Source organism: Eutrigla gurnardus, assembly GCF_963514095.1.
Source record: "Eutrigla gurnardus genome assembly, chromosome: 17".
Classification (NCBI taxonomy): domain Eukaryota; kingdom Metazoa; phylum Chordata; class Actinopteri; order Perciformes; family Triglidae; genus Eutrigla; species Eutrigla gurnardus.
This window is the reverse complement of record NC_139928.1, coordinates 17105297-17131489: the sequence shown is the minus strand read 5'-3', so window position 1 is coordinate 17131489 and position 26193 is coordinate 17105297. Positions and strand designations below refer to the sequence as shown.

General features: G+C 44.5%; 1 protein-coding gene across 1 annotated transcript in view; it reads left to right on the top strand.

Moving 5' to 3' along the window:
- The window catches only part of sdc2 (syndecan 2), a 40816-nt gene extending 14907 nt beyond the window's left edge, over positions 1-25909 (top strand). Inside the window, exons 2-5 of the mRNA XM_084032762.1 lie at positions 17350-17464; positions 18130-18293; positions 20206-20335; positions 22930-25909. Of these exons, the coding sequence (XP_083888888.1) occupies positions 17350-17464; positions 18130-18293; positions 20206-20335; positions 22930-23093 (573 nt within the window). The 3' untranslated portion in view covers positions 23094-25909. The remainder of the gene's footprint in view (positions 1-17349; positions 17465-18129; positions 18294-20205; positions 20336-22929) is intronic.
- The last annotated feature ends 284 nt before the right edge of the window (positions 25910-26193 follow it).

The window sequence follows — 26193 nt, the reverse complement described above, 5'->3', positions numbered from 1 at the left end:
CCACATTTCGCTCAGAGAAGTCTCGTTCTCAAATCTTGCGTCGAAATCAGCTAAATATTCAACATGACATTGAAAATCCAACAACAAGTCACACAATAACAGACTGGATCAGGTGAAGTGATATTTCTCTGGAGGCTTCTTTCCATAATATTTTTGTAATAACAATCTCAGCCTGTAGGTGGCAAAAACAAGAGCACTTTTACTGGACGTTCATTGAGAAGTTGCCCAATATGATCACGTTGCTGTCTGCAGCTCTCTCCCTCCACACTGGACCAATTAAAGAAATCGTTGTCCTTATTAGTCACTTGAACACACCCTTTACATTTAGGGTGCGTTCACTTGCAAATAGAGGAAATAGTTGTCAAATTGATAAAGACGTTTTCTCCGTTTGCTTGTGTTTTATCTGTTTTCTTAATGTTGCAGTCCGCTGAGATCGCAGAGTCACTGTAGCTCCTCCAATCCATCCTCCATATCTGCTGTATTTTATGTGGTGAGGAGGACATGTGTCAAACTTTGACCCCAACAGTCCTCCAGAGAGCTTTCATGTCGTGGTGTTAATGATCTGGCAACGAACAAGGAAGAGGGTTTCTCTTTCTTTTTTTTTTTTGGGCTGGCAGGAGACACTTACATAGACTCTGAGACTAAAATGTGCGGTGGGGGAGAGCTGGAATATATAAAATGTGAAGGTGGTTATGTCGTCATCCATCGAGCAAACACGTGCAGACACACTTAAACGTTCATGTATGTACAGTATCGGAGCACAAATTCACACATGGTGTTAAACACACACACACACACCTCGGGGATTCTCATAACACCAGTGAAACAGTGAAGGCAACGTTGATGGAAACCATGGCCTTCCATTGACAAAGTGACAGAGGAAACCAGACCGCGGGAGGTGTGACAGACTAGTTTTGTGACACCGAGCAGCGCTAGAGGACGCCAAACAAGAAAATACGAGTAAAAAATGTTCTTGACTAATTGGCCTTTCTTGTTTGGAACATCCGTTTTTTTAAATTTCCACTCATTCGACTGAGCTGAAATGGAATTGACCCTAAACCTAACTTGTTGTAGGGCAAGTTGATTAGCTTTGCTGTTAGTCTGGAGCACATGATCAGTGATTAATGACTTTGACCCCGTCTTGAGCCCTTAAACTATGTGCATGCCATTGTTTAAAGATTAAGGCCACCGAGTTGAAAACACTTAGCCGTCTTTCCTTTATGTCGGACGTGCATGCCGGAGGTAGCGCTGCTAATGGGAGACTGCGGATGGCGCGTGAAGCGGTTGTTGGGTTCTCTGTTTTTCCGTCGAGTTGAGATGTTTGGTTTACGACGCGGCCGTAGGCATGTAATTTACATGGCCTGCGTTTGGCAACGCTTCAGATCGAGAACAAAGAGTTCTGCGAGTACAAAGCGTCCGCACGAAGGCATCGTGGAACGTGTGCGTGCGTGTGTGTGTGTGTGTGTGTTGACAAACGTCCAGTCAGCGGTGCAGAACGCCGGACTCTGACTGGCCCCAGGTGCCTTGTGTGATTATGATACTTGTATACTGTGCATGACTGTGTATATATAATATGTAGCTTAGAGAGAGGAACAAACACACACACACACACACGGATCTACTAGATTTGCATGTGCACGCAAAATTTCAACCGACTGGCAGCAGCACCTGTGTTGGTGCAGGAATGGTTGATATTGCAGGCCTGCTGCGGCTTGAAAGACTACATTCATCCCTTTCCAGAGCACTGACTGATGCACTGACAACCTGGTGTGTGTGTGTGTGTGTGTGTGTGTGTGTGTGTGTGTGTGTGTGTGTGTGTGTGTGTGTGTGTGTGTGTGTGTGTGTGTGTGTGTGTGTGTGTGTGTGTGTGTGTGTGTGTGTGTGTGTGTGTGTGTGTGTGTGTACCATGTTTTTGCACACTATACAGGACGGGTCAATGCACAGGTCAAAGCAGCTATAGTTTGTGTGTTCATGAACATGTGGAAGCTTGTGTAAATGTGTACTTGTGTATCCGAGGTGTGTGTGTTTATCGTACTGTGTGTTGCCTGTGGCACAGGTGTATGTATGCACAGCGTGATAGATCTCGGATGAGAACCACGAGAAGCTTTAAATAATCGTGGCTATATTTATTTTTGATTGTGTTTTCTCAGGCGGTTATAATATAATTTGCCTCATCTGTCAATCAATGTTAAAGCCTGATTTGCATCCAAACCACTCAGAAAACTGAACCTGAAATGTTACGTAGGAGTCCAGATTCCAGCCTTTTAACCTCCCACATTTAAAAAACAGTCAATAAAACCAACGTTTGGAGTATTTATATGTCATTCAGTTGTTTGTTGGCCAAACAGTCTGGTGGCAAAATGACAAGGAGTCGGACCACAAACCGAAAAAAAAGCAGCTCACTGAGTGTGAAATAAGGTCGAGACAGGATGCTTTATATTTGGCGTGACCATAAAAGGATCATTTTGGCAGCGTGTTGCAGCTTCAGAGAGCTGAACGTTCCCAGAAATGAAGAGGAAGTTCGCCAGAGATCAAAGTCAAATGCCAACGGGTGCAGACACTTTGACCAGAGACGCGTAGGTGTCACCAGCGGGGGTCAGAGGGCACGGGCGTCTGGCGTCTATAATTGGAGACTTCCTCATCAGCAAGAGACCTGAGATCTGAGATCCCAGGCTGTGTAGTATTTCACTTTTTTGTGTCATTTTGATGCAACGAATGTTGTGGAGTTTGACATGTGGCTTACAGTGAAGTGTATACATTGGCTCAAGGTTACTGTAGATGTACGTCAAGGTTATTTAAATACATCCCATTGTGTATCTGCTATTTCTGCATCCTAACATTCACTGTAGGCTCAAATATTTATCAAAGAAAATCAGCAAAGTTATTAAAATGACACGGGGCTTCAACTGCTTCTCATTATCGATTCACCCATTAATCTTTCGTTTAATCGACACGTCATAAAAATTGAAAAACGCCTCGTTATTCTGACAGCACGCTGTACCAAGCTTCCACTAATAATTGTTGAAAGCTCTTCCCATCCATCCACTCCCCTTCTCCTCTTAGCCGGCCGTTCCAAGGACACTAGATAAAGAGGGACCTGTTTTCGCTCTCGCACCCTCCTTACAGATGGTCTTGGCACCGTCTCCTGAAGTATTCCTCCTTCCCCAGCTTTTTTAAAACCAGCGAGAGCCTGTCTGTCTGCGTGTCGGCCCGCCGACTTCGACCCCAAGCACAGCGGAGCTTCAGTTCTGGGCCGCGTCGCTACCCGGCCGAAATCCAGAGAGTAGATAACAGTCACGCATGCATTTAAATGGAGGCGGATGCACACGCATTCCTGCCCACTGAGCGTTACATAGCAGGCCTGAAAGATGAGAAGTGTTGTACAGGCAGCGACTGATGTTATACAGGCTCTTTTTAATCCTGCTCTCTAATATATGCAGCTCCTTGGAGAATACCTGCTAAGTTAAGGGCATAACTATTAATTTCCTGCTCTTGGTCTCATATAATGTGAACCCGAGGGCTAGAAAGTTAAGCCAAGTGATGCAGATGAAAGGATGAAAATCTGCTGTTTTCAGGGGGAGAATCGAGAATGCTCCACGACACCCGTTTAATTTAGTTCTATTAGTTGTGAGTGAACAGCGGAGGGTCGCCACGATGCTAATGTTCTCCCCGGGTTAAGTGGCCGCTGCAGGATTTGTCATTTGTCAGCCATGATTCGGTGTGATATGAGAGAGAAGCGGAGGAGCTCTTTAGTCCGGCGAAAGGTTGCCATGGGAGCAGTAGGTGGTTATTAATGAAAGTGTCTTTGACAATTCCGTCTCGGAGTGTTTACGTGTGTGTGTGATTGTGTTTGTGTCAGCTGTAATTGCCTTTACCTGGGGCTTTCAGACATCAGCTCCTTTTGTTGTTAGCTTGCTTTTCTTCATCCCTCAGTCTGTGAGCCGCTTTGAAGAATGACATACAAACACGGGTTCCCTCGGGCCCTCGAAGCCGTCGGTAACTTAAAGGGGACATAGCATGAAAAACTCCTTCAGTACATACTGTACTTTTTTTGGTGGAATGCCTGTAAACCCACAAACTGTGAAATATGACAACCCAGGCCGTCTGGGGTGGGGAAGAAATGTGATTCAACAAGCCATTCAGATTCAACTCCCCTTCATATGTCACATGCATGCTCATATCTGATCATCTCCACCCCAGCTATCTCTAGGTGTGCCATATTCTTATCGCAAGCCAATCAGAACAGACGGGGTGTTTTCAGGAGGGAGGCTTAAAGAGACAGGCGCTAAAACGGAGTATTTAAGATGGAGCGAGGACAGTATAATATGTAATCAGACAGTATGAGAAAAATGACGCGTCTTTGTACATTAAAGCATGGAATTATGTTCTCGTAGAAACCCAAGATACAAGTTTGAGCTGAAAATGAGGATGATAATGTGTCCCCTTTAAATTCTCAGCCATAAAATATATTTAACAGTGGAAGTAGAACTTTCCACAAAAAGAATTGCCTAATATTTTGTTAATGGATTAAATCAAATGTTCAAGAAGTCACTGCCTAGTTGGAACTTTCAAAAGCAAACCTAATTAGAGCAGAAATTATAAATCAATGAATGTTGATTGACGGGAGAAATAATTGCTAACAATTTGAGTCATTTCAGTCATTTTGTGAGCAAATATAGTAAGTAATTTTTTCTTTCTCTTTCTTTTATATTATTGTAACGTAATCTTTGTGTCGACAAAACACAGTTATTGCATATTTAAAGAGGAGGAGGCATAAAGGTGTAATTAATAGAAATGATAGGCTAATATCTTGTTGGAAGATCATCTTGGCTTTGTGGATAACCAGAACCTCAAGAGTTTAAAGAGACTTTTCTTTTCTTTTCTTTTTAATTAGGGAAGAATAAAGTTTAATATTCAACCAGTGGCTGTCTCAGTCATAATTAATAACTGATATTTATATAACACCTTCCAAGGAACCCAAGGTCGCCTGGATCTTCTCCAGCAGAGGGTCGAAATGTTTCCGTTTATCAGCTCATGTTAAACAAGCTGCGTTTGTTATTCATAGACTTGCTCCCACTATTGTGTACACGACTCCATCCCGAGTCCCTGCCCGTGTGATGTGTGCTATTCATGATACGGGCAGCGCTATCACGTCCAGCTAAATGGAGAAACTCCGGATTGTTCCCATGTTTCGCCTTCGTGCTTCCAGGTTATTGCCGTCGTTTCAGATACCGAATATGAAACCTGTTTTATATAACGCACTTAAATCTCCCTCTATGCGCTGCTCAGCTCCAGGTTTATTCTTAAGCTATGTATTCCTTTCCTGTCTGGAGGAATGAAAGCTGTCGTGCAGCAAATCTCTCCCCTCCTCCTCCTCCTCCTCCTCCTCAGCACCAGAGATGACTGGAAGGTGAAGCCCATTTCCCAGTGTCTAGAATTTCACAGCTGACAAAGAATCTAAGCTCTCCTGTGTGTATCATTGGTCGTTTTTAACGGAGCTGAAGATTTTCCCTCCAACCCGGTGGACAAGGCGAGCGAGGAGGCGTGCGAGGAGGGAGGAGAAAGAGAGGGAGGCGTTCGTCCAAGCCAGCGGCGGAGCTCGCTCGGCCTGGGAATCGGCAGAGCTCCTTCTTGTGCAGAGGGCAGAAAGAAAGCCGGTTACGGTCCATGAGGCTGGATACCACAGCACTGAGGTATTCTCTAAATAGCGCCATGTTGAAGCCACGTGAGCTCCACATTGTCTCCCCCCCCACCCTCCTCCATCTTTATGGGCTCTGGCAGCGCTGAGGGAGAGATTTCACAGGGAGAAGGTTTACATTAACGTTACATTAAAGTGATCGGGGAGCCTCCAGAGAGCCACTTGACAGAATCAGACAGGCTTTAATTAGAGTGGTGAAATATTTAGCAGGCTGAGATGAAGTCAATCAGATGCATTGTGTGAGAAGCAATCACGGAGAAACAGTTTTATCCTTCTTTTAATTTACTCAATTTTCTCCGTTTTTTGCTTGTTGCACATGGAGTTGTTGCTTCTATGTGGAGGAGGAGTGATGGAGCACCTTTTGTTGCTTCGTGCCCGCTGGTCGGTCAGCGTGTGTCTGTTTTTTCTTGGAAAGCATGAAATTGACTTTCATCCTGTTGGGAAGCAATGCTGCGTTTTTGTCTTACTGGCCTGTGGGAAGGAATAAAACAAGGGGGGCGTGTGGTGCTGGTTCAAAAGCAGGATGCTGTTGGTTACGATTCTCCACACGTGCACTTTTTTTTGTATGAGTTAGAGTCGTATACAAGTGCAGAAGAAGATGAACAACGTTAATATACAAGTCTAATATCTAATGTATCTAATCTATGATAATCCAGTTGTCGAGACATTTAACCAAAATCTACAAATGGCAAAAAATAATGGTTCTTGATGCATTTTCCATGGGTATAAAATGTCTGAGTGGTTGGTATATATTTCTATAAAGCCGGTGTTGCTCAGCCAGTCAGCCGACATGTCTGTGCACCGGCAGGAAGGTCTGCTGCGTTTGATTGTCCTGCAGTCTCAGACCGCTTACTTAGTCTTTATGGGGACATAAAGTTGTGCTAATGCACCCGTTAAAAGGCCGCTCTCATCCTTTTTAATAACGATGTGTGGGGCAGAGTCGGGTGAACAAAAGGGTGACCCCTCCCTTCACCTTTCACCCATGTGGAAAGTTTAATAATCAGGGTTTATCTTTAGGAGCTAAATGATATTTGGAGAAAGAGAAGGCGATTGCTGTTAGATGGATAGTTGGCAGACCTAGAAGCCTTTCCTCTGGAGCTGGCAGACAGAACAAGGGTTAACTTATGTCGGATGTCTTTGAGCAGCAGCTGTTTGAGAACATTTGATTCAAAAGAAGAAGTTGATCTCATACTGACTTTTTTTTTCCAACCGAAACCCAACTTGACGCGTAACTTCTGACATTGTGAGCTCCTCTCATCTGTGTCAGCCCCAAGCCCATTAAAACTGGTCAAGAATATGTACTTTAAAAAAGAAAAAGCTTCCCGAAGCAGCTTGGCTCTGTAGATTTTAGGAAACATTTCAGGATTAACCAGTGTTTCCGTCGGGAACTATTTTCAGCTGCGAATAAATACACATTTGGTGCTCAGTTGTGAGTATTTACAGCAGCATGATGGTGTGTGAGTGGGATGGACTCGAAATAAACTACAGATCCCATGTTTCTTGTCTTTCTTCACTGATGTGTTTGTAGTAGTTTTTGGTCAACAATGAAGCTCTGTGGATTTGTTACTTGACGTTGCTCTGAAATTGATGCATTTTCCTTTAAAATTGACAAAATTTAAGATGTATATTCCTTTATTTTCTTGTTTCAGAATCAGTACAGCCCTATTTGATTCGCTGACAGTGAGATAAATATGGATTATCACTTCTCTTTCTCAAATAACTTCATGCACAGTAGAGTATATGAAGCCGACACCCCTGGAAGTTTCAGCTGCAAACCCCTCGGCCTCTGCCAACCCCCTTATGGAGGGGCTTGAGCCCTGAGGAATGTGGCGTATGCCTTTCTGTGTCAGACGGCCGTTTGTTTTGGAATAGGAGACGATATGAATCTGAGCCGAATGCACCCACACGGTCTGCTGGATTGTGTGTGTTTGTGTGTGAGAAGGGAGGGGGGGGGGGCTCTCTCTCACCTACAGAAGCAACGTGATCCAAGCCTTTAGGAGCAGGGAGGAAATGAAGAGAGTCTGGGGGGGAGGCAGGGTGACATTTCCATAGGATATTGTATAATGTTGAGCCTCTGAAATAAATGTAGCTCAGAGGCATCGTCGTGTCCCAAATGTGGGCAAAGCCGTTTTGACTTTATGCAAAGTCTGAGGAAGAAGTGCACGCTATTTATGTAGTATAACAACATCGGTAAAACATGCCTCGTTCTCGTCTGAAATGCACAATCTGAACTTTCTTGAGTTATTAGGTCAAAGCGGAAACTCTGGGGTTAAGTGAGGAGGCGACATCCAGAGGAGTAGGTGTTTGAACTGGAAATGTCAACTCCAGACGACAGGCCTCTCTCTCTCTTTATCTCCGGTCTGGTCTCCCTTTTCATACTTCCTCTCTGCTCCCCATGTGTGTGTGTGTGTGTGTGTGTGTGTGTGTGTGTGTGTGTGTGTGTCACTCCCACACACACAAACACACAGCGGCCGTGCACGCACCACAACTCAGCTGGAGGAGCTCCAGACCTTTAGGGCTCCGAGCAGAGTTTGATTTGTGTCGACTTCCTGCAGGAACTCCCCCTCTCCTCGGCCCGCGGCTCAAAGACTATCAATTAGTTCCTTATTATGATCCCTGGGAGGGCAATAAAAGTTAGAGTGGGTTCAAAGAGCACAAAGGAAGACACACACACACACACACAAGCCTTTCTTTTGGCCTGTTAAGAGTTACAGTCTGGACATCCTCTCCTACAGGCCTGTAGGTGGCTGTGCTTCCTCTTATTTACATCTCCAAACAACGCTCCCCACCCACACACACACACAGGACTCAAGGAGATTGTTTTTTTTCTGCCCATCTTTGCCACAAGTTTGTGTTTCTGTCTCAGGGGACAGATTTAATATTTGGATGTCACCAACTCCTCCTGTCCTCTTTTTTTTTTCTCTCTCTCTCTCTAATAACAACACCATCATGCTTCCAGCTGTTATTCACACTTCCTCCACGAAGGCAGCAGCTGTCTGCTCCGTTGATGCTGGGGAGCCAATTTGTAGCCACCGAACTCTCCTGGATGCCACTTTTCCAAACATAAGGCGGACACACAAAGAGGTTATTATAGGTGGAGGTCTTAAAAAATCCCATTTGAAGGTTCCCTTTCAAACGGTATCCTCGGCGTTCCTGGACATAAAAGAGGAAGGAGGCTCCGGGATCATTTAATGACACTCTATGTGTCCGTCAATTTTAATTACTTTGACGGCGTTTCTGAGAAAATGTGTTCTTTTGTCGGTTTGGCTTGGTCCATGTCATACTAATGAGACTCTGCCGGTGTGTAGCAGCGGTGAAGCCGGCGGCCGCAGGAAACCTGAACACTTTGTTAATGCGAGTGGTGACAAAATGCAGCACCAATCTTCAACAGAAACATTACATTACATTTGTTGAAATTCTCTTTTGGCACCGACAGCAATGAAAACATTAAATGTTCTGACAAAATAAATCTGTGGCAGGTTTTATTCAGCTCTGATGAAAGGATGGGACGTCATACCTGCGTATCCAACTGCACTCAATTTAAATGAACGGATTTTCTGATTCTGGCTTGATTTCCGGTGAATTCAGCCGTTCTAGGTATTCTAGTGTTGTCGCCATGACAAACACGGAATAATCAAAAGTGTATCTATAGGATCAGTACATTGTTTGGAAGTTGAGGAGCATGAAATTATTAAATTACTTTTACTCCCTTTTCTCTTCTTGTACATCTGGAGGAAGGGAGCATCCCTAACTCCCCACCTCAACCCTGTTTTTGATGTCATTGATGGCCCCGTGTGTTCGAGTCCAGCAGAGGGAGGGGTGGAGGGAGGGGTGGAGGGTGTCTGGTCCGTGGACGGCAGAGCGAAACAGTGCAGGGCACAGTCGCTGCCTGCTAGACTGTGTTGCTGTATCGACCCTGCGTATGGATCCGTAGCAGGCCAAGTAGAAAAGAGACTGAAAGGCAGCGGGCTAATCTGCCACCTTTGCTTTTTTAATTAGGGATTAACAGCTTCAGCCTCTGTCTCACACACACACACACACACACACACCCTCCCCATCACATTTTTATTGAGTTCTCTCATAGATGCAGATAAATGTTTCAGACCTTAGTAGGCTATATTAGCAGATAAGCTCTGGGTGGGTTTCACCAGATTGTAGCCGCCCGTTGCAGATGGCCGTCATCTCCAGCTCCTCGACGCCGCTTATGCTTGGCCGCCTCATATGTGATCCTTTATACCAGCTTTTACACTGTGTGCGACAGGAAATTTGCCCTTGTGTGTGTGTGCAGAACACAGCATTTTCATCGCCGGGTACTTTGAAAAGGGAGGATTAAGCCCCCCGGAGCTCTTTAGAAAAAAGGCCGACTTCTCTCTTTGCCACGACAGCTCACCATTAGTGTACCGACGGGTTCTGTCGGAAAGAGCTGCGCGTATCATAGCAACAGCCTCGACTGTGACGCATAGATTGTCATTATTATTATTTCATTAATGAAGTCGTTTTACAGATTTTTGACGAGACTAGGGACACCCAACTCTTAATGTGCCACATTTTGTCAGACATTTTGGGAAATACTCGTGACGGCTAGCTCATCGCAGCGTTAACACTGGCACTTCAGATCTGAGAGTGGTATCGATCATCTCATCTAGGCCTTTAATTCCAAGTCTGCAAAATCAACTTCACTACTCCACAGTAACTCTCGATGGGAAGGCCGGTTATCTCCTCTCCCAAAAACCGTTCACTTACTCCGTTAAGAAACTGGAGCCAGAGACTGTTTGATAAATACACGAGTCAAATAATAAATGTGAATTACTCTCACATCTCGGGACGCGGGAGTGTGTTTGATTGAATAGAAGAAAAGGCGGAGCTTTGCAAGTGAAATGAGCGCCTTTACTGTAGCTATAAATACAAGTTGTGTAGCGTTCTAAGCTCGTTGCCGTTGTGAGGTCGACTTAAGGAAACGACGGCGTCCCGACGAAGGTGGATCTGAGACGCTGTCTCCCCCCCCCATGCACTTATCCCCCCTTCTTCCTCTCTGAAGTCGGTGTTATGATGTGTGCGTCTGTGTGTTCCTCTCACGCCTTTGAGACGTGCGAGCCGAATAAGGGTTTGCATGCATGCATGTGTGTGTGTGTGTTGGCACATGCGTGTGTCCCGTGGGTGCTTTCATGGACACGCAGATGTTCGACTGTGTGTGTGTGTGTGTGTCTGCATTCCTTTTGAGGAACACTATTTCCCCTGGCCTGACTTGGGAGTTGAGCTAATATTTGTTGTGTTAGAAGTGAGAGCGGTGTGTCAACAGGAGCTCAGGGTTGCTTCGGATGACTCCGTGTGTATCCCCTCATCGCCTCCGTCTATCTCTCGTAGAAAGAAAGAGGGGGAAGATGCGCATATCCCACTGACACACACACACACACACATACTGTATGCACACATGGAGCTGAGCGCCTTTCAAGCCCCGCTAGGCATGGACATGGAGATTTTGACAGGCTTTTAGCAGAGCAAACCTCCAGGCTACGGGATTGTCTGCAGCAGTGGGTTATCCCTCCTCCTCCTCCCCCCCTCTCTCTTTTCTCCTCCTCCTCCTCCACCTTTTTTGTCCTCCCCCACTCTCTCTTTTATCTCACACTCTCACACACTGCTCAGTCCGTCCTTCTCTGTCATCTATGTTTTGTCCGATCTGGGTCTGCAGCTCTTCACGTCAGACGGAGGAAAAGTACCAGGGAGACAGACAGAGAGGCAGACAGGCAGACAGACCCACTGATGGCTCATGAGTTCATTAGCAGACAGACATGCCAGTAACAGCAGCTCTTCACACGGCTAATAGAGGGCACATATCGCTACTAGCTCATTATGGCAGCTCGGCCTCCTTCTTGCTCGAGCGTCTGTCCTTAAGCTTCGTCAGACTCTGTAGGATCGGCTCGTCAAGGTGTCTAAATGAGGCTGTCTTTGTGTGTGTGTGTGTGTGTGTGTGTGTGTGTGTGTGTGTGTGTGTGTGTGTGTGTGTGTGTGTGTGTGTGTGTGTGTGTGTGTGTGTGTGTGTGTGTGTGTGCGTGTGCAAATACCCATATGGGTCCTTGAGCGTGACCGTGCGTTAAAGGATTTACCAGTTATTCACCCAAAAAAAAAGAAAAGTTGAATGTCTCTGAGGCCACGTCAAAGTCGACTGCGAGTGGAATTTTAAGTAAAGTCTCTGAAAGATGTTGATCCATTCATCCGTCGTCTGTAACCGCTTATCCTGACCCGGGGTCGTGGGGGGGGGTGGAGCCGATCCAGGTTCACGTTGGGGCGAAGCAATCTGGGGTGCACCCTGGACCGGTCGTACCCGGAGATGTTTGCTTTCAAACGCCGTATCCTCTTACATTGGGGTTGAAACGATCAGTAGCGTGTGAGCGGACATTCAGCCCAAAGGAGGGTCGCATTTAAAATAAGTCTCGTGATGGAAACACGATCCAGAAAGTCCAATCTGATTAGTGGAAGTGGGTTAATAAAGTCCCGATGACACTGGTTTTACATTTTTATTCGAAAATAGACTTGCAGTTGCTCATTTATGTTGTAGGTTCTGTATTAACATTAAATCATATCATTAAATCGTTTAAATCTGAAATATTGCGAAACATGTGCTTTTACTTTTGGCTCGACTCAGGAGTGATGAGTGAAATGTGACTTACGGTGCGTAGCCGTACACAAAGGCGACGTGAGGCATTGAGAATGTGTACTGTACTGCACACAGATGACACTGATGTCTGATCTTTTTCTGAGACCCAGGGTCTTTTTTTAACCCCGCTGCAAGGCGTACAGCTGGAGCTCGGAGAACGGCGCTCGTCAAAGCAGGACCAGCAGGAAAGTTAAGCCTCACTTATGAAGAGCGACCGGGCGTGTTGTCATAGTGACGTATCGGTGAGCCTCGGCAGCGTGGATCGTACGTGATTTAATGCCGAGGTAAATCAAACTGTGGATTGTTATTGATTTCTGTCTGCTTGTTACACTGATAGCATACATAGGAGACCCGCATCTCTTTTTCCCCAAATTAGAGCCCATTATAACATCCTGCATACCAACTACACAACAGATATCAGATATATACACAATATCTCATTAGCTTTTAGATTTAGTGCATCAGGACACAGAAAGTGATGACTTTCATATCAAAAAAGAAAAGAAACAAGTCGTTTTATTGCATATTTGCAATTGGATCCATTCTTACAAGCTTCCCCGCTGTGGATCTGTACTCCGAGTAACTCTGCAGGATTTTATTTTTTCCAAATAATTGATCCTTAGCCTAGAGCTGCCATGCCAGAGTGGTGTAATCTCGGGACGAGGCTACATCTGTCAGCTAACCGCTCTCCGGCGTCCACTCTGTTTTACTCGTCGGCGGATTGATGTCTGGTTCGGCCCGGAGTCTGTGATAAGGGCTGAAAGCCGAGACTACCTGTAAATATCACCCGACTGATAAGGAGGGAAAAGTTTATCGGGGCTGCCGTGTGTGTGTGTGTGTGTGTGTCAGCTTTATCATGTTTGTATTGTGTACACAGCTAGCTAGTTTGTGCGTCTCCCAGATAGAGTCAGTGAAGTTTATCGAGGTCAAACAGACCATTTCCTCCCTCTCAGATCTGCTCTGATTTGGTGTTTGCGAATCCAAAAACTTTGTTCATTATTGCCTGTGGACACTTGTGTAATGTTGGATGTTGGAAATATGCTCATTTATTGTCTTGCTGAGAGAAAATGAGATGAAGGATTTCTGGTTAAAGAAAGAAACATTTTAATTAGCCACCTTAGCTTGTGCATCATCCATTTACTGTTTAACACGTCGGGTGAAAGCGTTTTCATTCTAATTATGAAATCAAAAGTCTTTTGTTTAAAAGGCCAGAGGTTGTTTTCTTCACGTGTGTGTGTGTGTGTGTGTGTGTGTGTGTGTGTGTGTGTGTGTGTGTGTGTGTGTGTGTGTGTGTGTGTGTGTGTGTGTGTGTGTGTGTGTGTGTGTGTGTGTGTGTGTGTGTGTGTGTGTGTGTGTGTGTGTGTGTCGTGTTATGTGCTCAATTGCTCACTCTAATGTAAGTATAATCAGGGAATCAGTGAATGCTTGCATACATTTGTAAAACACGTCCACCCATGCGTGCGTGTGTGTGTGTGTGTGTGTGTGTGTGTGTGTGTGTGTGTGGCCTCTATCTCATTAGTGCCCTTGGTCCCCCTCCATTTGATCTGTGGCCTGCCTCCTTTTGGTCCATTGTGCTCGTATCGCCAATGCATAAAGACCTGTGGACCGGTGAATTGGTTTTGCCAGGCCGTGGCAGTAGAGGGGGTGGGAGGGAGGAGAAGGCAAGAAAAGGTTAAGATAAAGTTGCTTTGAACAAATTCTCACTTTGATCAGGAGGCTCAGCGGTGAAAGGGCTTTTCTTCCAGAAGTCAGAGCCAGTTGAGAGAGGAGAGATGGAGATACGTTATTGTTCTGTTTCATCTCGCCTCTGTCTTTCTTTTTCTTTTTTTTTTTTTTTGGCTCTTTCACACTGTTGTTAGCCGTGTGTACTCCCTGCCTCTTTGTTATGGAGAGTGCCAGGCCTCTTCTTTCATTACACCACACACACACACACACACATGCACATACAATGACTTAAAAAGCATTACTGAACACATTAGAATAGCCGGTGTAATTAGGAATGCGGAGATGCAGCGGGGAAGTAAGTGAATGAATGTGTTTTTCTCCGTTTTCTGTTCTCGGGATGCACTTTTTTGACTTTTTCCAGTCCCGATACCTGCATCGAGGCTTTGGGTGTGGCCGTTGTTTGATTAATAAACTTGGATCGTGATTGGTTGATGCTTCTGGAGGTGCTGGATTTAGCTGATCCTTGGCTTTGCTGATATCGCAGCTGCAGATCGTGAAAATACCTCCAATCGGGTGACATGAGGTCTACCGACATGCTGCTGATCAGACGCATCTCTCTTTTCACTGACAGTCCACTTACCTGAGTCGGTATCGGATCAGTGCATCCCTTTCTGTAACAGCTTGTACAATCAGTGCATCATTAAGGTAATCATCAAGCAAAATTGGTCCAGAAACACGCTTTTTCCAGCTTCTCAGTGTGAGAATGTGCTGCTTTTGTGTGTTTGAGGTTTCTATATATTTAATAGATTTAAGTTTTGGACTCCTAGTCAGACAAAACAAGCACAAGATCTCTAGGAAATGTGATGAGGATTTTTTTTATTCTGCTTTATTTTACTTCTTAAATTGCAGCTCGAGAATGCTGAAACCAACAAACTATTAACATCATTTACAGACTTAAAATCAAACGGATTATTCAATAATGAAAACAGCCCTACTTGCTCTTTGCCCAAACAAAGAATAATGAAAACGTATTTTTCCTTCATTTCTCTTTGCCCATTTTCTTAGCTTTCTTACAGAATGCCTATTCTTTGCCGTTAACAAAAAAAACACTTTATTTTCTGCCAAGGCAATTGATTATTTCCTCCAATCCTCATTCAGCCCTGGTTTTATCAGCGCAACATCCTCAGAGGAGACCTGTAACTGTAGCAACCAGCTTCTTAATGGGTGGACACACACACACACACACACACACACACACACACACACACACACACACACACACACACACACACACACACACACACACACAGGGATGATATACTATTGTGGGGTCTTTTGTACTTTGTTGTTCCAAAGCAGGACTATCAGTATAGAAGGGGCAGTACAGCTGACCACAGATTGGTCAATAGGAGTTGAATGGATGTTGCCATGGATATGTTGGTAGCTATTCCAGTCACACACACTCAACAACAAAATACAAACGGTCCCACGAACCACTTTGTATCACAATATTTAAGTGTCCCAAAAAGCATCAGGCTCTGCAAACCCCTTTGAGTGAAAAAAAATGGTGCTTCTTGTTAAAATCTCCACTTTACACACCGTGAGAGGAGGTGCTCTTTAAACAAACAGGCACTGTTAAAAACGGTGGGCTTTTCAGCCAGTCACTCCAGTAAGCCTGAACGCAAACATTCCCACCGCTGAGGCTTGTTGTCTAGACAACGATGACGCTGTGGGAGGGGCTTGTGAGTGGACAGTCAGTGGTGCTTCGTATAGGTCATAAAATGGTGTAGCCACTCCAGGTTTGACCATTTGGATCATGCTAACGTAGTTAATGTTAGTGTCGCACAGGACACGAGCTGTGGTCTCCTGGGTTAAAGTCCTGTGTTTGTGCATGCCCCACTTCAAGATGAGCGGTAACAACTTTGGTGATCCAAGGGTGTCAAATATTAGGCCCGAGGGCCAGAACCGGCCTGCTAAATGGTGTAATCTGGCCCACTTGAAATGTAAAATTCACTGCTATTCCTATTTGTCCACTTGGGGTTTTGCTGTCCTGACATGCTGGATACACTATTAGAGATGCTACATACAGGCGACATGACACATTGCCTTGGCTACCACCGGGGGAAATGTCTTTGTCAAAAAAGGAGAACGGTAGAAACGATGTCAAGCTTTCAAAGAAAATGGATCGGTTCCTGATTCTTATATAATAAATGGGACGACGGTGTCCCATTTATGTGTTCACGGCAACCTTAAGTGCTCAGCTGATACAATATGCAGCGCCACTATCACACTCATCACGGGCAGAAACTAAAAGAAGACAACCGGCAGCAGAGGAGATGAATGGATTGTTGGCAGGTTCGAGGAAACGGCAGTCTGTTTTTAGTCGTAGCTGAGAGATCATGGAGACATCACAGGCCGTTCATCATCTGGATTGGAAATGGATTGTTCATTAATGTTTGGACTTGTTTAACCAACAAGAAAGGCATACATTTGGAGGTTGTTATTCATGGGTTATCGTGCAACGGTTTCACTGGTCCTGCTCACTTGAGATCAGATTGGGCTGAATGTGGCGTTTGACCTATCCGCCTCATGCTAAAGTTAGCATTTAGCTCAACACAGGCCATCATTGCTGCAGACTCTGTTTGACCTATCCGCCTCATGCTAAAGTTAGCATTTAGCTCAACACAGGCCATCATGGCTGAAGACTCTTTGTTTGACCTATCCGCCTCATGCTAATGTTAGCATTTAGCTCAACACAGGCCATCATGGCTGAAGACCCTTTGTTTGACCTATCGGCCTCATGCTAAAGTTAGCATTTAGCTCAACACAGGCCATCATGGCTGCAGACTCTTTGTGTCGTTTGAAAGGGAGCTCTTGTAGCTCCGATGTGAAACACAGAGCGATGTGTTGATGCCAGCCGCCTCTCAGGCATCCACTCACATGAACCTTTTTCTTACTCGATAACAAATACAAGAGACAGGTTGTTATTTAGACGCTGTTGACGACCCGTAGCGCTCTAATGATGTGAGCTTTGGATTGCTACCCAAGAGGGTTTTACGTTTGCCAATTAAAGAAATAATCGCCGAGTGAAGTGTTTGGCCTCAAAGCAAAGAGGTTGCGGTTAATGATTTAAAAGCCCAAATTAAAACACAGCCACGAGATGTTCTGATTCATATTTATTCTTGGGTGGGAGAAGACTGAAAAAAAGAAATGAGAGGAAATAGCGGAGGTCTTCACTTTGCTGATTTGAAAACGTTCAAATGGAGATGTGTAATAAAAAAAAAAAAGTGACACGTGCGCTCAACACCTTGTTATCTGGTTGCTTTTGCAGATAGCAGACGCAGCCAAGACTTCCTCTCAGGCGGATGACTTGTACCTGGACGACACAGGCTCAGGAGGCTACTACCCTGAAGATGACGACGACTTTAACTCGGGGTCCGGCTCAGGTAAGACCCGTATCTCTACACACATACACTCACAGACAAGCAGGCAATTACCCAGAGGCATGATGACATTCATTTTCACGTCTGCTGCCGGGACGCTTTGTGACGAGTCGTCCCGAGTTCTCTCTCCTTTCTCTTTTTCTCTTTATCTATTCTTTTTTTTCTCTCTCACTCTATTTGAGATTGTCTTGTCACACAGACGGCTGTGGGCAAGTGTGCAAATTATGTCTTTTATTTATTTATTTTTTTTATTAGCTCCTCTGCTCCACTTGCTTTAAGCACTTTTACAACCCTCGTTCATTGATCAGACGTAGCTCTGCTTTCCAGGAGAGGTGCAGTGAGAGAAGGTCGCGCTAGGTAGAAAAAAAGCAGTGCCGTGATCAATCGGCCATTAAATACTGTATATACCTTATTATGCTGCCACTCTGAATTCTGTAGGGGATTCACACCATAAATAATGCACTCATATTAAATTCATGCGGTGTTAAGAAAGATAAAGCTATATGACTTCGAGGCATCAAATATTTATAACCTGCATGCCGCTATTTTACCTATTTGCTCAAAAACCACAATATTTAGGGAGTAATTTTTACACTCTCTACACTCTCTCTCTGGATTAGAGAGAGAGTGAGAGGCACACCTGGATTAATCAGTTTGTCTCTTTACAGGCGACGAACAGGAGGAAGCAGTGAGTGTCACCGTGGTTTACATGGAGCCCAATGCAGCAGAACCCACCCAGGACTCCACCAAAGAGTTCACCCCCCGGGTGGAGACCGCCACGGTCAGAGAAAAGGCCAGGGAGAGCACGCCCAGGAAACCCTTCACAACAGAGGTAGGAATACGATAATGGTGTATCGGCTATAACAAACGTGTCCAATAAAACTATGAACAATGAGATCTTAGATATGATGTGAAGCAAAAGCTTGTTTGTTGTTTTAACCAGGTGATCCGATGGCTAAATATATGGAGAAAATAGAGTCAGACAAGAGATGGCGGAAAGTTTTGATTGTTTGAAATCAAGCGATAGTTTTGACATTTTGAACAAGACACTAATTCACTCTCTTCCTGAGGGTCAGAAGAGAAGATTGACACCCCTCCCATGTTTGTCTGTGACGTATGAAGCTGGAGCCAGGAGATCGTTAGCCTAGCTTAGCATAAAAGCGTTCAGTTTTTGCTGAAGTTGAAAATCGATTATCCTCTGCGAGAAACATATTTTACTATTTTTTTTAATGTATATTTAACAACTAAAAGTATCCGAAACTGTAAAGTCATCACATCCAGAAACATTCTCAACTCTCGCCATAAGCATAGAAACTGACCAATGGGAGCCATTGCTCCGGAAGGCTTCCATTGGCTCGTGCCCTCCATCCAATCCCCTCGTCTCCCCTGCTCCTCATCATCCCGTCTCGTCCCCTCCCACTCCCGCCTCGTCGAATCATGGAACACTGAGGGGAGGGGTTTCAAATCTGTCTCAGAGGCTCAACAGATTTTCAGAATGTATCTTTAAGATATATAATATTAAGACATAATGACACTCAAAGTCCTTTCCAATCACGGTGGCAGAGAGCGACACAATGGCTCAGTATGTCTTCGGCTGACCCGCTACGCCATCAAATCCCCTGTAATACCGCCAGCCGTGAGGTTGCGTTCAGGATAAAGATCAAGTGCTCACGTCAATTCTCAATGTTTCCACTCCGTTGCAAATTATGGAGGATTACATCTCTCTCTGACATAATCACATATCCTGGAACCATCCTAGATCTCGCTCCCGTCGGATGCACTCTTACCGTACTGTACTGGGGACTACATCTGTTGGGGATTAGTCGTCAAGGTCTCAACCCTCCTAAAACAAGCGCACCTGGCCCAGTTCCATTGTTCCCCCTCTTGCCTCTGTCACTACTTACTTAGCCAAATGCACTGGCCCAGTTCCACTTTGGTGCTTTGCACCCTTCTCCACTGTTACTGGAGAAGGGGCGACATGGGCCCAGATCCATTCCGGATACTTAGCCCCTTTTCCTGGACTCCCAGTAAGATCTTACATTCACTGGCTCTGTTCTCATTGCCTACTTTTTGGAGCATTGCACTAATCTTTTTGGGCAACCTGGATTTGTTCCATTCTTTTCCTCTGGCAAGCTTCTATAGGTTTCATTGGCCAGGTTCCATTTTTGGTCTCTGTTCTCTCCCTTTGAGTGGACCGTCATGCTAAGTAGACCAGCAAAACCCTCACTTTTAGTCTTAAAGGAATAGTTAAACAATTTTGAAATGCTCTTAGCTCAAGAAATGCTTTCATGCGTAGCGTTATATCACAAGATCTATACTGGGTAACTGGTTGTGCTTAGCTTAGCATGACGACTGGAATCACTAGATCTGCTCTGTTAAAAGGTAACAAAATCCCCCTCTAAAGCTCAGGAAACACATTTTATCTCGCTTGTTTATATCTTGTTTATTGTGGGACAATTCCTTGGCTGAGCTCAGTGAAATATTCCTGCACATAAACTCCTGTAAAATAACATGCATAAGAGTGGCATCAATCTTCATATACAGTGTATTACAGGAAAATATGGAGCTTATTCCTAAATGTTAACATTAGTGAAGAATTTTGGAATTATGCCATGACACCTGAATGAACAGAAGTCATTTAAGCGCACAGACGAGGAATATCAGGGGAACAGAATGTCAAAGTCAGCTGTCTATACACCATCATCCGTCTCCTGACAAGCCTGTTTTTTCTCCTCTTCATTCAGACACCAGTGCCAGTTACGGAGGACATGCAGAGGAACCAGATGACTAGTACGACTAGTGCTCCCGGCTCACCCCAGGAGGCCATCGAGGTCCGCACTGAAAACCTCTTCCAGAGGACAGAGGTGTTGGCAGGTATGTGTCATAAAAAACAACATCATCCACATTGGAAGGACACAGAGAAACATATACCAGTAATTTCATGAATTTACTCTTTGTTTGTGCGTTTTTTTGTCTCACTGACACTGTCTTTGCTGGATAAACAAGAAAAACGCCTTTCTTTAAAGGTGAAAACCTGCTGCAATTGTGGTGTAACCATCACCGTGCTTAGAAAGCTGATGAAGGCGTGATGAAAGAAAGAATGATCTGTTCCTAATTGCTTAATCCCAGCAGTTAATATGGTGACACACACACTCAAATCCATGACAGGGACATTTTTCTGTTTATTTGCAGCCACTGCCTTAAGGCGCCTCCGTCTGTTGTGGATATTGTTGTTACACTCAAAAGATGTGCAGGAGTCAAAGTGAAGTGTTATTGAACTGAAAGTTTTATTTTCCAAACTCAAAACACTTCATTATATCCTCGAGTGTAGAGAATAGTCCTCTTACGACCCTTCACAGTGTGTTGGCAGGTAATGGAAGTTAATGGTCACCTTAAAATTTCGTATTCAGTGTTCGTTTGTACTTAGCTCCGCCCTCTCGTGTCACTCCTGAAATCAAGTTGGCGACAGCCAAAAACCAAGATGGCAACAGCCAAAATGCATAACCCTCAGGCTTAAAAGCCCTAAAAGCAACGGGTGACGTCATGGCGCGGGTGTTGTTACTGTTGGACCGAGCCAGGCTGGCAGTTTCCTGCCGTTTCCAGTCTTTTATGCCAAGCTGAGCTTACCGTCTCTTGGCTTCAGCTTCATATTTACTGTACTGCCACCAATCTCCTCGTCCAACTCCCCGACAAGAATGCATATTTACAGATTTCTGTAATATGTCAGTTCATAACAAAAGCAGCCTTTGGGTTTGAAGCTCCAACAATAAATTGCCCTCTCACCTTTCTCGGATTCGTATACGTTACGACGTGTCAGCGTATTTCTGGTGAACGGATAATTCTTGAAAAATCCGGGAAATTATTTTCCCTGACGTCTCCCACCTAATCCACTTCTCCAAAATAATTATTTTTAATGAATTCCATCTGGTCCCACAGTGGGACTTTGCAGAGTTCACAGCGTTGTGGGTGTTTCAAGTGGATGTTTGTCTCGCTCTGCCTACATGACAGAGGGTGGAATTATCCCACTCTGTAATCGCTGTGCTCTCCCGATGCCCTCTCTATCTCTCTCTCTATCACTCCCTACGTGTCTGAGGTATATATTGATTGGCAGCTCACTTTTACTTTGTTGTGATATCCATCTGGCGTCGGCAATATGCAGAAAGAGAAATCAACAAGGACATATCGGGACGGTATCAGTTAGACGAAAACTCCGCTCACATCTCTCTCCTTTTGATCTCTCATTTCATCTTGTTTGTGATAGAAAACATAAAACAAGACTATATATATATATATATATATATATATATATATATATATATATATACACACACACACATATACCTGGGTCACTGCTATCCTCCTCGTTGCGTTTACCTTTCTCCCAGATTATAACCGTAACTCTTCATCTCCCATATGACTTCTAAAAAAAAAAAAAATGCCCTTAATCTAATTTTCATTTCTTCACTCTGTATTGCATTACTGCTTCTTGGAGCTCAGCAACTGCTGTGTGCCAGGGTCTTTTTTTACCCATGGGGCCATGGGAGCAGTTATCATGTGGCGAAAGCGGCGCAGTGCAGATTGTAGCACCGGGAGGGACCCCTAAACCGATTAGGAAGCTATACTAAATCTCATACAGGCATGAATGGAGAGTGAAATAAGCCCATGTGGCGAGTTAGGAGCATAAATAGGAGTCGGGGTCAAAGCTTGAAGGGGGGCGTCTCTTAGTACAGCCTGAATAATAATAATTATAGTTTTATATTGCTGTGAAAACATCTCCTTCAAACAACTAATTAGTTTCAAGTTTCTCCTGCCGATAGGGTGCAGAACATAACCAATAAGATGTTTTTTACAATCATCAAAGCGGAATCGAGGACCTTTTGTGTTCACTGTCAATATTCCAGTCTTGCGTTGAGATTTATCCAGCCGAGCAGAAACAGGATTTAGTTGAAGCCGTGCTGGACTGGCTGTTTGTTTGTTTGTTCCCATTGGATTTATTTACCCAACTGTTAAGCATCGGAGCCAAAGCCATCGGCATCTTCGTCTCGATCCCCCAGTCGGCTGTCACTGATCGGAGTAAAGACCACGTCGTCCACCGTCGGGACCGCGGCCTTAATGTCCAACTAAATGGAACACTAACTTTCCAAACTCACCAATGAGCAGAACCACAGACATTGATTGACTTTGCGTCTCTTGGGACAAATGAAGGGTTCTCTCATCGACACCAAGCATTGATTCCAACGCTCAGCTGAGACGGTCGCCACAGTTACACCCTCAATTTTTGTTGTTGCTAATTTGCGAGGCAATCGCATTAGTATCAAGATTTGTTGCAACAATAGCTGAACGCCCTTGCTAAAATGATCCTAAAATTTCTTTAAGATGGACTGAAAGACTCATCAGCTGTTCATCGATTTGACATTCTGAGCACTGATTGTTTCATTCCCCCCCCCTTCTCTCTCTTTCTCTCTCAGCCGTTATCGCAGGCGGCGTGATCGGCTTCCTGTTCGCCATCTTCCTCATCCTCCTCCTGGTCTACCGCATGAGGAAGAAGGACGAGGGCAGCTACGACCTGGGCGAGAGGAAACCCTCCGGCGCGGCCTATCAGAAGGCCCCAACCAAGGAATTTTATGCATAAAAACCATCCCCCCCGTCATCAGATCAGCGAATCACGAGTGACTGTCAAAAACACAGTCCACGACAACGTGTTCAAACAACAACAACAAAATGTTTTTCAAGTCCATTAAGGAAAAAAAAAAAGAAATAGCATAAAGGAAAGCTTTTGCATAGAGTATTGTAATTAAGACCTTTTCTTTCTTCTTTTTAAAAAAAAATGAAAACCAAGCATTTTATGGCAAATCTCAGTGTATTTAAACATTTTGTGTATTATTTGAAAAGGCTGGAAAAAAAAAACAAAATGAAAAAACAGGATCTGTAAATGCGAGGAAACGAATCGCATCTGTCTTCTGTCAAAGGAGTTTCTAGTCGCTGACTACTTTTAACAGTAGCAGTATGTTATATGTAAAGAAAAAAAACATTCAAAGTGGAAATAATTGAATATAATTATTCTGTATCAATCCTACTTTCATTTTTTTTCTTTTTATTTTGTCCTAGCATGTCTGTTGTTGATCTCTAAAAAGGTGTATTACATTAATTTATCTTTTTCTCTGATGTTAAAAAAAAAAAATGCCTTTGTAGTTTTGATGAAGCTCCTCGGTCTTCATGTTAACGCTGTTAACGGTCAATGTAAATGTCCTCCCTTCAGGTTACGATGTTTATTATTTGCTCTCACATCCGTTTGTTTTTTTTAGTCAAACGTGAGCGTTTCATTATGTCTTGTTTATTTGTTGGTTCTCTTCTCAGTGTAGCCTTTTTATTTTGTCTTCTTATCCACGGCGTTTTATTTACATACCAGGAACAAGTCTTTAAAAGATAAAAAATAAATAAAAATAAAAAGCTTGTCAGGGCTCGACAAAAAAATCATAACATTTCTTTTCTATTTAAATGCGTTCTTTTTTCAACGTTGCACATTCGCAGCTTTGGGTGAGCATTGTTGGTGGGCGAAGTTTCCTCACGGTGGCTTGTGGTAGTTTTGGCCCGCGGCCACCTCCCTCCCCTTAGCGACTGCACCCACACTCTGCTAGCACCCTTTCACCCTCGCGTCCCCTCCACCTCGCTCTGTTCACCCCTCGCTCCCACCTTCTTTTTTTAATCGGATTGGAGCGCGGCCAGTTGAGTTGTCAGCTCACCCATGTACCCTGGTCTCATTGTGTTGACGCTTTAGGCCCAAAAATCTGTTTGGGACACAAACACGCCACGGCCAAGGGCCCTCGATGGCCCCCGATCCCCACATGCAGAGCACATACCTCTGCAGCCAACAACACCCAGACCCCCCTTTAGAAAGGATTTTCTCCCAGAGGGAGACTGATAAATAAGGCTGCACAGAAAATGTAAGACTTCCAGTGTTACGTCTGAATGGTCACGTTGAGGGCTACTCTTGTTTTTGGGGCGGCGCAGGCGACAAAAGAGGCTTCTGTTGAGAGTCGAGGTTGTTTACTGGGTTTAAAACCTGAGTTTGGCGTCGCTAATCGAGTGAAAACTTGCGTACCGGCTATGTCCCAATTCAGCGGCCGCATCCTTCGGATAACGCGACCTTCACAGTTTGCGTTGGCCGCGTCCTTTGGAGACGGTCATGCTGAGGGCTACTCTTGTTTTCGGGCGGCACAGGCGACCAAAAGAGCTTCTGTTGAGCGTCGAAGTTGTTTAGCAGGTTTAAAACCGAGTTTAGCGTCGCTATGTCAGGTGAAAACCGGCTGTGTCTCAATTCAGCGGCCGCATCCTTCAGAGGACGCGACCTTCACGGTCTACATCGGCCTTTTGAAGCTGGCGGGGAGAAAACGTCCCCGTCGCCTAGCAACCAGCTGCAGTTTCTAAGACGGAGGATAGAACAGGTAGCCTAAGTAACGCTATCTGACTAAAATAGAGCCAGAGATCATATTGGGGTATTTTTTATTTTATATTATGATGGAAGATATGCTTTCCGCTGATCCACTCGTCAACGCCGTGTTGATTAAGATCCAGTTGCTGATGGCGCCCAATGAATCTTGGGATAAGTCCGCGGTGCAGGATCCATCAATTGGATCCTCCAAATGCAGGATAAGAAGGCCTCATTTCTCGGTGGAGTCCGACGGTGTGTTCGGTCTTCGAATGCGTCCTCCGAAGGGATCCGACCGCTGAATTGGGATGCAGCTACTTGCTCTGAAGGGACGTACGTTATATCGTCCGGCGGGTTGATGAAGTTGCCTTTTTTTTTCAAGCTGTACAGCGATGTGAAGTAGAACCAGTAGATGCTGTCACATGGTCTAAACTCCCAACGCCACCCACATGAAGCTGTTCATCCCTCTCCATCTCCATCTCCATCCCACACTTCCTTCTCTCTCCACCCGTCTTTGATCCCTCCGTTGCCCCCCCCCCCCCCCCCTACCCTCCCTCTCGTCCGCGCTCGTCTCATAGCACCTAAGGTACTGAACTATACTGAAAAACCCAAAGACTCACAGTATTTCTACTTCCCACCATCCCTCCACCATGGCCACATCATGTTGTTTCCTCAGTCTCTTCTTCTTCTTCACTCTTTTAGTTTTTCTTCCTCTATTAGAGACCTGACCTTTGAGTCCAATTGCTTATTAGTATATGAAAAAGATATATAAATATATATAAATGTATATTCACAAATGTTTTAAACCTTCAAAGTGCCTACCATTTGGAAATGTACTTGCTCAAGTCCGAGCATGTGGCGGGTGTGTACACGACGGAGGGGTGTAAACGACTTGACTGGCATTCTGTGAGCATGGATGACTGTAATGGTAACTTTTTTTTAGTCTTACAAAAGCTGACAGTATTGTACCTATAAGTTGAAACAACACTACTGAATAAACATTGTGGCCTAATATCCAACTGCTTGTGTCATCTTATTTTAAAATCACAGGGTTTTTTTCTCAGCCTGTTGATTTAACAAGATATTTAATTATGGATTTGACATTTTTAATCACACAGAGCTCGTTGCCCTGTGACTTTAATTTGGGGTTTATCATCAGGTGTTTTGCGGTGTGAGCTCGTTACCGAGATCTTTCCCTCACAGCCTCATTCACACGAAAAGGAAGTAAAATAACTCTGGATTCAGCTATTAGTGCATTTTACAACATTAAGGATCTAATCACTTAAATAAGGGCTCTTATAAA